We start from the raw sequence: 13072 nt of genomic DNA on the forward strand, positions 1-13072 counted from the left end.
TTTGTTCAGCGCAGAAAATGTAGTGAATCTATAAATAAAATGATGAGCAGCCAATGCTGATGTTTTTGTAAAGTGTATGACTTTATATTTTACACCCTCTGCTTGGGTTTTTTTCATCCTCAAGCTTCTGCTTTTCTTTAAACCCTATGCCCTTAGTTGAATTTCTAATTTATCACCTTAGACCCCAGTTGCCTCATTAAACATGTCTTCTGAGGAAACAGAGTTTTCCCCCCCTAGCCTGGCTGCACATTAAGAGCCTATGGTTCAGCCTTTTGCTTTTGTCAGTATCATAAGGAAATAGGGTGTTAGTTTTAAACACAATTTGAAGATCTTTCTTCTCTGAAACTCCCAAGTATCCCTGATTGTATTTCTGTAATAATAGTTCACAATGAATAATCGCTATTTAAGAAATAGAATTTATTAGGGGCGGCTAGATGGCGCAGTGGATAAAGCACTGGCTCTGGAGTCAGGAGTACCTGGGTTCAAATCCGGTCTCAGACACTTAATAATTACCTAGCTGTGTGGCCTTGGGCAAGCCACTTAACCCCGTTTGCCTTACAATAACCTAAAAAAAAAAAAGAAAGAAAGAAATAGAACTTATTTCTGTATAGATTATATATGAAAAGTTCATCCACCTTGAATCTCTAATTTCATTTGACTGAATCTACTCCAAATGATTCATTGGATCACATCAGAAGATGAGTCATACACTTTTTGGTTTGTTTTTTTCAGAGTGAAATGGACCCCCTTTTGAGACACTAACCCAACTTGTGCTGGTTACTCCCCCTCACCCACCATGAACTTTTTAGCTTCTTCCTCTTATAATGATTCCCATTAAAGTAATAAGTTCATTAGAGCTAGCCAAGCATTCAGCACCCAAAGGCCATGTTATAATGAGGATAGAATATTTTTCAAAAATAAGTGATAACTGTAGCACAGCAGTTTGTTATAATAGAGGTCAGTGGTGCTAGAATATATAAATGTGTGTACACATACATATACACATTTTTATATTCTAGATCACTTATTTTCAGAATTCAATCATTGCTCAAGATATTTTATGAACTCCTTCCTTTCAATTTGTTCTCATAACCTATATTTTCAATATTTTTAATGGCACCAATCTTTGTCTTTTGTGGGTGGATTTTGAAATTTGGAAATTGCCATAAGTCCTTTGGAATCACTGATTTAAGTGGTGTCATGGCTGGTTCTCATATGGTCATGAAAGGCTTTGATTGTGTGAACCTGGAAGACTAGCTGAATTTAAAGGAGAAGTTCCAGAATGTGGTAGGATTTTTCCTTTTTTTAGTACCAACAGAAACATTGGAATAAGTCATTGAATAATTTACCAAAGTCTTTGAAGGACAGTGCCCATTTGGATGTGCAAATTCCATTCCGTGGTAGAGAGGGGTTGTGTGTGTGTCAATATATCATTATTACAAAGTCAAAACTAGGGTGAGACAGTCCCTATCCTTATAAAAAACGTGGTCTAGTTAGGGAGGCAAGAAATAAACACAAGGAAAGTTAAGTAGCAATACAAAAAGTAAAATAAAACTAGCAGTATGCATGATTACAAGGTAATAGGTGGTTGGTTTCCAAATGTGTTGTCTAGATAATCCAAACTTAGGGAATGGTGAAGGGCCCAAAGCTCCCTAAGAAATCATACTGTTTGTGAGTACTCTTAGGATCCCTCAGAAGCAGCTCACCAACTTGAAAGTTTTTGTTATAAAATGTCAGAAATTAGATTTCAAGTCTGAAGACCTGAACTTAAAGACAAACTCTGTTTTTAACATGGGCAAGTCACATAAACTGTTATTATAACTACTGTTGAGTGAGATACTTCACGATGATAAAAAGCTAAACTGAATTCTGTGATGCTCTTAAATTTTTATATTTCATTAATCTCCAAAGCATTCATTTGAAAAATAACATATAAGTCAAATCTATAATTTATTCAGTTTACATAAGGTATTTTTGCTCATTATAGTGATACTACTTATGTTCTTTATAGCTAGAGACCCAAATGACAGTGGTTTGTGTTCATGTGGATCCTTCACCTTCTGCAGTAACTTACAATAGCATTTATGTTTTTGTCCAACAGTTCAGGAACAACCAGAAAAAATGATCTCTATGGTTCTTTCTAGTTTTAAATCCTGTAATCCATCTATTTATACAGAAACAGTTGATTAAATTACATAATTATATGGCAATTTGCATTGGTACCACTCATAGCATCAAGGACAGATATCATCAATTTCTAATACATTTATTTCACTAGTAGCAGATCCAGTGGAGCTACTTGAAGTATCTAGTTTTAACCAATGCAAAAATAAAATAGCATAAAGAAAAGGTAATGAATGTCAAAAAGGCAGAGGATCATTTTTTGGCAAAAAAAAAAATTTGTGTATCAAGTGAATGTGGTACTATTGTCCTTTATTCTAAACTATTTTAAACAACTAAGAAGTCGTTTTAAAAGTAAACTTAAAGAAGGGGAAAAGAAAATTATAATAATACTTTTATATAGCATTTTGCTGTTGATTAAACCTTTTCATATCATTTTCATTTAATACCTGCAGAAGTTTTATAAAGGACTCAGGAAATATGTTATTAGTTCCATTTCACAGATAAAAAAAAAACTGAGACCCCTGAAATTAACCTCAACCAATCACACAGCTAGTAAATGGTAGAGCCATGAATGTACTATATTTCCTCACTTCTCCTGAAATAGTTCTTTATAAAGATAAGAATCAGAAGGAAATGTGTGGTAGAAATTGAGAAGAATGCTTATAAAATATAAAATGTTAAAGTTAAAAGGAACTCTAGAGATCATTTAGCCCAGCCCCCTCATTTTCCATATGAAGAATTGTTGGTAAATCAAGCAACAAATATAAGTACTTGTCTACTCTAAATAAAAAGTTATCTGCCACAAGCTCTTGAGATCTGTAGAATTGGGAATTATGCCAAGAAAGTGACTAAGATGATTGTACTTTTTACCCCAGAAGTCACTCTGCTAGACATATGCCCCAAAGTCATCAATGACAGAAAGGTCCGATATACAATTATACTTAAGCAGGAAAACAATATAAACTATGAAAGAACAGCAGCAACAACAACCACAAGAAATTGAATGTTGTATAATTTAATGATCAGCATTGACCCCAAAGAAGACAAAAGAAATACTCCTTCCTCCATTCTTTGTTGAATGAGCTCTGTGGGAGGGAAACATTGCATATCCCAGCAGAATTTGGTTTATATATCGATGACTTTTGTCAAACTGCTTTCTCCTCCCCCCTGCCCCTGCCCTCTTTTTTTTTTAAGGGATGATTTTTTTGAGGATGGGAAAGAAAAGGGATAATGACATTGTATAAAAACAGAAGATGTCAACTAAAAAACTTTTTTAAGGCCTCTGGAAGGAGGGCTGGCAATTGGGTTTATATGTCAATATTCTAAGACTTGAGTTCTACTGTTTTGAGTCATAAACGTAGTAAAAATCTGGCTGCTACCCTCTTTTTTTTTTTAACATAAATTGATGTCAGTCACATCTATGGGCCTAAATAATAACCAGAATTCATACTAGAAATAGCAAAACAGTCAGATTTGAATTAGTGCATTATTTTAAAGTTGCATAAGTCAAACATGATAGCTCTCAAGTGACCAATCTATCCAAGATCTAATTGTAGCTGACTTGTTTAGTTTCTTCCCTTTCCAAGCACTGTATATAATCACCAGGCTTAAACTGTGGACAAAAATAAAATTCAAGCAGACATTATTAATGGTCTATTTTGGGATTTCACATAGACACATATATATTTATATATGTATATGTTCAATTGAATTCATGTATTGAAGATCTGGTACATTCTAAATGATTAGGCAACGTTCTGAAGGAGTTGTTTGGGGTAAAAGGTATGGGGAGGAGGAGAACAGGTATGGATGGACTACCTAGTGAACAAATTGTTGCTTGCACAATCAATTTGCTGTTTAAAAAAATAAGAGTTTGCTTTTGATTGACTAACTACTCAAGTGCTATTTTAATAGTTGCCATTGCTGCAAAACCCAGCAGTATCTCAGAATCCTGGAGCTGGAAAGAGCCACAGAGGACATCCAGTCTAGCCTATAGCTGAAAGGAAATTCCTCTATAATATGATAAATAGTTGTCCAGCTTCTAATTAAAGACCTCCAGTGATAAGGAACTTGGCTATCTTCAGATGCAGCCCATTCCACTTTGGACATTTCTAAATTTGAGGAAATGTTTCCTTGCATCAACCTGAAATAATCTTTTTGCACTTCTTTTTGCTCCCTGCAGGACCAAGCAGAACACAATCTCCTTCATCTTCTACATTACAACTCTTAACATAGTAAAAATTAGTAAATATTCAAAATCTGTAATAGTCCCTTCCTTCCCCCTCCCCAAACACAAAATATTCTCTTTTTTTTAGAACATCTCTGTTCTTTTCAATTGATCCTGACTAATTATTATCTCCAGATCCTTCCCTCCCCTGCATTTTGGGAAAGACCAAGCAGAACCCAGTCTCCTTCTTCTTCCATATTGCATCCCTTCACATAGTAAAAAGTAAATATTCATAATCAACAATATACCGCTCCTTTGTCCTCCCCAAATACAAAATACTCTCTTTTTAGAACATCTATGTTCTTTTCAATTGATCCTAACCTATTATAGTCTCCAGATCCTTCCATCCCCCCATCCTGGTCACCCTCTTATAACACCACAAATAAATCTGTCACATCCATCACATACTAATAGTTAGTTCTTTTGCTAACATGATGACTAGGCACCATCCCTATTTTCTAGATCTAACCTATTCATTTCTCAGTTGAATTCTGGCATATCATAGCCACCAGAGAGCTATCACTTTGCAAAAATAATATTAGAAGTAAGTGTCTTGCCTTTTCTATGACCATATTCGTTGTAAGCAAGCAAAAATAGCCTAATCCTAATCATTGAACAAAAATACACTGGAGTTTTTGGTGATGTGCTGACCCACTACTTTTCTGTAATGATAGGAACAAGTTGAGCCATGACATGGCATATTTAATGTTGGGTGCTTAAGCTGAATATCTGGCCAGAGTCCTAATTTTTCAGCAGTTAGATATAAAACTAAAGAAACATAAGTATCTCAGTTGAATTTATCTTATTAGGGAATTTGGGTTATGTTAATGCTATAGCTTCATTAATTACCCCATATCAATAAAAAAAAAAGGCAGCTTTTAGCCTCCTAGTGTAAGAGAGGGAAAAAAATGGTGGTATCAAAGGAAACCTTCAAAGACTGCTAGAACTGTCTCTAGGGTAATTTCTGATCCTTGCATTCTTTCCACTTCAAAGTTGGATGTGTGTGTATGTGTTTGGGTCGAGGGGGAGGGGGAAGCTTGAATCTGATTTCTCTAATAAGTGTTGGCACTAGCACTGTTTGATATTAGATGCAGGGAACATTTTGATTTGTTATCACCTTTGAAATCATTCTGACGACCTTCAGAAAATGACCTCTTGTTACCTATAGTTGAGGGGTAGCTGGGGGATGGGTAGTTGAAAGAGGTGAATGAGAAGGGGGAGATGAGAGAAGGGAAAAATCCTAATTTAATTCACATTCAGAGGATGCCCTGAAATTGTGCTTTCAGCAGGTTTTTTTTTAGTTACAAATGTGTGTCTTGATTAAAAGTGAAAAGTTGAAGAATAATAGACCTGTAACAATGCATTCTTTAGTACTATTACTGCTGTCTTTTTTATTTTCCTGGGGGAGTGTTAGGTGACATATAAGATGCCTGAATATGAGTTTCTTATTTTGGAAACTTAAGTCACCCTAAAGCTTGAAAAAAATTGACTACCAATGCTGTTTTTAGCCCTGAAACAACCTTAAGCTTTGATCACCTGTTGCCTTTTTTTTATATATACAGATATAAGCTTTAAAGTTGAAATTTCCTTTGAATCAATAATTTTCTTATAAAGATCCTATAGACTTGTGACTAACTTTTAACTGCTGGCATCTACTGACTTGTGTGTTTTTTTCCTAATTGAAAATGCAAATGAATCTTTAAAAAATTCTCTAATTTTCTAATAGTTATATACATATATGAAACTTACACACATAAACACCATGACATATTTTAGAAAGAGAAGTGGGTTTGAAATCCAAGGACCCAAATCTGGATCTTCCTTTTTTGTCATTTTAAGTTACCTGATACTTACTACTTCTTCATCTCTAAGATGATGGGGTTGTCCTTCTAGCTTCAAGCCTTGTGACTTGAAATGCAGTAGAGACCCCTCCCCCCAGATATGTACTTCAGATTAGAAAACTTGTTGAATGAATGAAACAAATAGAAAAAATGAATGACTTGAAAGGTATTTATTTGGTGCTTACTCTGTTGCAGGCACTAAGTGCTGAGGATACCAATAGAAATTGAGGTATACAATACTTATAAGACAGTACATGTGCAGAACAAATAGAAAGACTACTACAGGTTGGATAGCAAGTTTCAGGGATCCTTAAAATATTTGGTGGCATCTCACTTTCAGAAATTTCATTGCATCTTGATTTCTCTTATTTTGAAAGAAAAGACCTAGTAAATGAATTTTTTTTTGTTTCCTCCCCCATGTGAAAAGAAATGTACTACAGGATTTTTGATTTATACAATAAGAACAGGGTTTTTTGAAAGTAATTGATGAATTTTGGAATTTGTTTTCCATTTAAGAAATAGTCCCTTCATAGTCCTAAAATGTCCTTATACTATATAGTACTGTGTATAATTCCATTCCCAAGAGTTCAGATTACAGATTTAGCTATCAATAACCATGATGTTGGGCTCTCCATTTTTGTATTCCTAATCCCCCTGGGCTGTCTGCTTATGGGCTTATAGTTCAAAGTGTTCTCATTCAGTAAACTAAAAATTTGCTACTTCCAGCATCAGAGAGTATTTAACTATGAATTTTGGAACTAGCAAAAAGTTAGTTGCCATGCCCTTGTGACCGAGAAACTCAGGGTAATAAATTATTCAGTGGAACCAGCACTGAATCTCTGAAATGAATTTTCAGAAATTTTTCTGGCCCTGAAGAAAGAAAATACATTGACTCTAGACCCTCACTTAGATGTCTGTCTTTGACATATAGTAGAAAATCCAATATAAACCACCTTGTTATGAATTCATTGTAAAACAGAGAAATCAGTTGCCACTGGATCCTGTTATTATCAATATGCTTCAAATAAATAGACCGTATTCTTTTCTGACCCAAATATCTTTGGCAGTTCTTTGGATATCGAATGAAATATTTAAACTTTTATTGGGGAACAATGACCTACCTATGAATGTATATTGTTTGAAGACCACCTCTGAATTATATCTAAGAATACTTCTCTCTAGTGGTTACTATTTTAATTAAACCAATTTCTAGGTTCTTAGATGTAGAATTTAATAGTTCCTATTCATATTAAAAATTGTATTTTTATGTATAACATGTCTGCATGTATAATCTATATCAGATTACTTGCTATTTTAAGCCAGGGGGAGGGAAGAATGGGAGAGAAAACTTTATAAAAGTGAATGTTGAAAACTTACCTTTACATATAACTGGAAAAATTAATTTTAAAAATTGTATTTTTTGTGCAGTGTTTCTATTTTCCTTTTTTGCTTTTTTTTGACTACTTCTCTTTTGTGTCTTAGTCCTTTGTGCATTGTTGACAAGCAGAAAGAGATAAATAATAGAGAATTTTAACTAAAAAAGCCATGGGCTTTAAATGGAAGGACTGTTACTTTTTTTTTCCTAGCACAGGAACATTCATGTTCTTTTCAAAAAGTTAGTTTTAAAAGCTGAGTATCTCATTGCCTATTTTTACTTTGGTAGATCTAAAAAATGCAAAAAATAATCATTGTTGCTCATCACAATCCCTGAATAATTTTTATATTTCAAAGGTCCTGGTTAGGCTACTGTGCCCATCTGATCCCTGGTACATGACTTCTACAAAAATAGTTGTTTACTTTGGTGGAATCGATAATGTAGGGATTGCATTTTGTACATTTACCTAAAGATTCACCTTTACAAGATGTTGAATTCCTTCCCCTTAAAGGAAATATACAAGTTGTCAAATATGTTAAAGAAACTGTGGGTACCTGTTTGTATCTTCAAAAGAGATCTGAGCTTTCTCCTGGTAAAATGTTTAAGTATTTGGTTCTCTGTTTTCCCAGGTGCTCCCACCCCCACTAACACACATTCCCCTCTCTTTTCATAATTCCCTTCTTTTAGGTCCTGAGAATCTTCAAGATGGCATTCCCACTTGAGTCTTCCTTTAGTGAACATACCATGTTCTAGATGAGAGTCAGATTTATCTTCTGTACCTTTATCTCAGGATCCATTTTTGGAGGAACAGCTAAATAGGCTAATAAATTAACCCCTTGGTGGTGTTTTGGTGAATGCTAATAACTTAGAATACCTTGTTCTTTCAGCCTCCCTCTCTCTAATACAGTTAATGTTATGAGATCCTCTAAACATACAATGCCTTAAACTAAAGGAATGATTTTAATGGAAAGAATTTCAAGCAACCAATAGAGGAGATAGTTTTTGAAGAAGCAGATCTATGTAAATCATCCCACAGAGTTACTCATGTTCCCTGTCTGCAGGTAGGATTAACCTCATAAACATTCAGGTTCAAACTATTTTTGAATTAGTGCCTTGACCTGATTATCAGGTCCCATTTTAGACCTTAGCTTTGGGGGTGAAGGATGGGAAAGGAGAGACAGGTAGGAATATGGTCATTTCATTTCCTATTGGAAACCCATAGGAGAAAGGCTGGTATATGGAATTTTGCTGTATTAGCCATTCTCTTTTTTAGGAATGTGATTTTTCTAGGCCTATAAGAATACTTCTCACCATTGAAGTATTTCACATGTTAAGATGAAACAGTAAACAGTTTTTACATTTGGAGCAATAAAATATTTTTCTTCCCCAAATTTCACTTTTTTAAGTGAAAGTTAAGATATTAAACTAATGAACCATACTATCAAATTAGAGAATTTTAAGAAGTGATTTAAAGAGTACCAAAATGTTTTTCTAAAAAATCTTTTGTACTTCACATGTTCTAAGTAGTTTTTCCCTACCTGAATGCTTCTTGGCCCTCATTTGTGATCCAGAATCAATAGTACAACTTCAGTGCAAAGCACTGTGTCTCTCATTTCCATCTTGACCACTGGTCAATTCCAAGAACCAAAGATTCACTGACCAGGTATTCTAATTTACTATAATCTTGACCCCATATTAAGGGGACTTTTAAGTATTCATGAGCTACTTCCTAATGCTACACTATTCTGCCTTCCTTAATTTGTCCCTAACTTTCATACTTGAGATAGTGATAGGGTAGTTATTTACCATGTGAGCACAGGAAATCTGAAAATCTTTGGTTAAAATTAAGTTAGGGAGGGGCGGCTAGGTGGCCCAGAGGATAAAGCACCAGCCCTGGAGTCAGGAGTACCTGGATTCAAATATGGTCTCAGACACTTAATTACCTAGCTGTGTGGCCTTGGGCAAGCCACTTAACCCCATTTGCCTTGCAAAAACTTAAAAAAAAAATTAAGTTAGGAAGGGGGAGTCAGGAGGACCTGAGTTTAAATCACTTAGTAATTGCCTAGCTGTGTGCCCTTGGGCAAGTCACTTAACCCCATTGCCTTAAATAAGTATATATATTTTTGAAATTAGGTAAGGAAAGTATTTTGTGTGGCATCATGGTCTAGTAGAAGAGTACTGAATTGGTACTTAGGAGTCCTCTGATTAATTAAGGAATATGCCCAGTCCAAGTCTCTCTTCATTTCCTATCAGGCCATATGCCTCTGGACTTTTCTATCTTGCCCTAGAAACCTAGAAAAAACTTCAGCCCTGGAATTCACAACTCAGATGTTCTCTCTCCTCCCAGAGTCGTGCCCCCTGTGGAGTGCATTCTCCCCCACCCCCAACTTCCTTTTATGGGCTGTCTAGCTCCTCCAGGCAGAATCTAGCTTTGTGCTTATGTTTTGTATTCCCAACACTTGGCATAGGGCTCCACACTTATGCTCCTTGACCAGTTTTCTTATATGTAAAATGAGAGTTGGCTATAGGTGGTAGGGGTAATTCATGGAGATGTAAAGTCTAGATCTAGGAGGTATTTTTTTTTTAAATCTAGTCTCCTGGGGAAAGCCTAGGAAGTAATTTGGCCAAGATTTTGAAGCAGTTTAGTAGCAAAGTCAAGTCTTCCATTCCTGTCAAGTACTTTTTTCCTATTGAGTTAAATTGCCTTGTTCTATAAAGAGTTTGATAACTTAGATATCTGATTTTTCAAACTGAGTAACCTACACAGTGGATTACATCAAATAGTATCATAGGTAATAATCATTTTTAATTTTTTTTCAGCTTGACATATGGTCTAAGTCCAACTATCAGGTGTTTCAAAAGGTAAGTTTTGCTTTTTTATTTCTTGTTTAACAAATTTGAGAGGCTTTAAAGTCTTTGTAATTTGAGTGTGCTTTTAATGAATTCTTTAGTAATAAAAATTATTATTATTATTATTATTATTATTATTATTATATTTATCATTTATCAGTTACCAGTTACTGTGTTAAGCACTTTACAATTATTTTCCTTTTCAGTCTTCACAACAACCCTGGGAGGGATGTGCTACTATTATTACCATTTTATAGTTGAGGAAACTGAGGCAAACACAGGTTAAGTGATTTGTCCAGGATCATATAAGTAGTAAGTGTGTGAGACTGGATTGGAACTCAGGTCTTCCTAACTTCAGACCCAGTGCTCTATACTACCACTTATTGAGAGATTCTAATGTTTGATAGTCAAAATAGTGTCTATTATTACAAGACTTTTGAGTATAATTATCTCTTCAAAATAACCAGTGATCTCTTTAATTACCAGATCTAATGACTTTTTCTTAATTATTCCTCTTGACCTTTTGGTATTGATGGATACTACTAACCACCCAAATTTCCTGGATACTCTCTCTTCTCTGAATTTTGGGGACAGCACACTTTTGTAGTTTTCCTGGCTGTCTGATTGCTTCTTTTCAGTCTTCTTTGTTCCACTCCTTGCTCATGTCTAAGCTATCTTAAGTATCTTTCTATTCTCTCTCTCTCTCTCTCTCTCTCTCTCTCTCTCTCTCTCTCCTCATCATCTCCCATAGATTCAATTATTCTCTTTGTACAGATGACCTAATACTTGCAAAGCTCTCTGCTAGGTACTAAGCAAACATTTAGGAAATACTAGTAATTTTCCAAACTCTGTTTTAGCCAATGGATAATCTGCTGTAGAGAAGAAAATAATCCCAAACCTCAATGAGTTTATAGTCCACTGGGGGCTGGGGGAGATAGCAAAGATATTTAAAGTATATAAAGTTAATAAATATGTATGTATACACACACACACACACACACACACACACAAGATAGAATTTAGTTTTGAAGGGATTCCACTCATAGTTGTGGGGATCAAGTAGAAGATGGTGCCTGAGTGACATCTTAAAAGAAAAGAGGGTCTCTTTGGGGAGTGTGTTCCAGCTCAGGTTTGCCCAACAGAAAGAAGGAAGGTTTAGTTGTATTGCAGAATGATGAAAGGGTTGCAATGTCCAATGAGGCTGAAAAAAATAGTTTGCATGCCAATAGTAGATTTCTGGAACACATGATCAAAAAGATGGAGAACTAAACATTTTCTTATCTGATACCCTAGATCTCTCCAAAACATAAATTATGCATCAAAGGTAAATTAACATCAGCTGTCCCCATTATTAGGATACCCAGAATCCAAAAGAAAGTAAAAAATAATAAATTGATGTTTTATGACCTTGCACTCATTCAGCACCTGTACTCTACCTCCCTGTGAGGCTATACTGGCAGAGCCAAATATCCCAGCACATGTGCTTTTAACAAAGCTCTGTACTTCACTGTATTCCCCCATCTTTCCAGTGCTATGGTCACCCTGACTGCTCCATGACAACCGAAGGCCTTCAGAAGCAAAAACTTGCTATACCCTATGAAGACCAGGCAGCCCACCCATCCTTTAGCAGACAACCCCATAGCAACAGTGTTATACTGCCCACACTGCTGGTGCTGGTATGGCAATTCTGAATAGTTGGTGCTAACCCAGAGAACTAAGGAACAGAGGGTTATAGGACAGGATATTATTGAGAGGAAGACGGTAGACAAATGGTTCACAAAGCCTGAAGAAAAGTAATTAACCATCTAGGATCAGTTCTTTTCACTCAGAAATTGCTTGAGACAGAGACCTAACCTGGTGAAACTTGAATTGCCCTGTATGGGAGGAAGCCAGAGACTTAGCCCACACGGGAACTTCCATCAGAGAAGAGGGAATCAGTAAGCAAACAACAGTAGAAAATAAGGGGTTTAGGGGAAAAGTCTGAAATTACCAAAAATATCAGGAAGAAGAAAACTCAAAGACTTTGAACATAAGCGGATAAATCTGCAGGGAAAATATTGAAAAACAGAAGAAAATGGGGTCTCCAAATCACACAACTTCAGTCATCTATGAATAAATACTGCAAAACAGAGGAAAATAATACAAGTCTTGATGAGATAGAGGATGGAACCACAGCACTCTGTTCCTGAATGGTTCAAAGAGAAATGAGAATTGTGAGAGCAGAATTTATGACCAATCTTTACAGCAAAAATAATGAACAGACTAGAAAAACTGGAATCTGAATTGGCAAGCCTTGCCAAAGAAACAAGAAAAAAAAGTAGATTGGGAATGCAAATACATAGGAGTGAAGGACAACCTAGAAGAGGAGAAGAAAAAAAAAGCAGTAATATTAAAAGAAAATATGCTTACTACTCAAGTAAAACACTGATCTCAAAGACAGGTTATGTAGAGATAATCTAAGGATCATAGATCTCCCAGAAGAACATGACAGGACAAAAAAACTTTAATACCATAATGAAGGAAATAAAAAGACAGCTACCCAGAATTTCTGACTGTAGAAAATGAAATATCATTTCAAAGAATCTATAGATTACTTCTGGGGTGGGGGGACCCAAGTCTACAAAACACCCAAGACACATAGTAGTTAAATTTGAT

General features: G+C 35.4%; 1 protein-coding gene across 2 annotated transcripts in view; it reads left to right on the top strand.

Annotated features, from left to right (window-relative positions):
* The window catches only part of MED27 (mediator complex subunit 27), a 271270-nt gene that overhangs the window by 225742 nt on the left and 32456 nt on the right, over positions 1-13072 (top strand). For both annotated transcript variants that reach the window (XM_074210857.1, XM_074210856.1), the window contains one exon: positions 10388-10429. In XM_074210857.1, coding sequence (XP_074066958.1) covers positions 10388-10429 — 42 coding nt within the window. The remainder of the gene's footprint in view (positions 1-10387; positions 10430-13072) is intronic.

This window comes from Macrotis lagotis, chromosome 1, assembly GCF_037893015.1.
Source record: "Macrotis lagotis isolate mMagLag1 chromosome 1, bilby.v1.9.chrom.fasta, whole genome shotgun sequence".
NCBI classification, from domain to species: domain Eukaryota; kingdom Metazoa; phylum Chordata; class Mammalia; order Peramelemorphia; family Peramelidae; genus Macrotis; species Macrotis lagotis.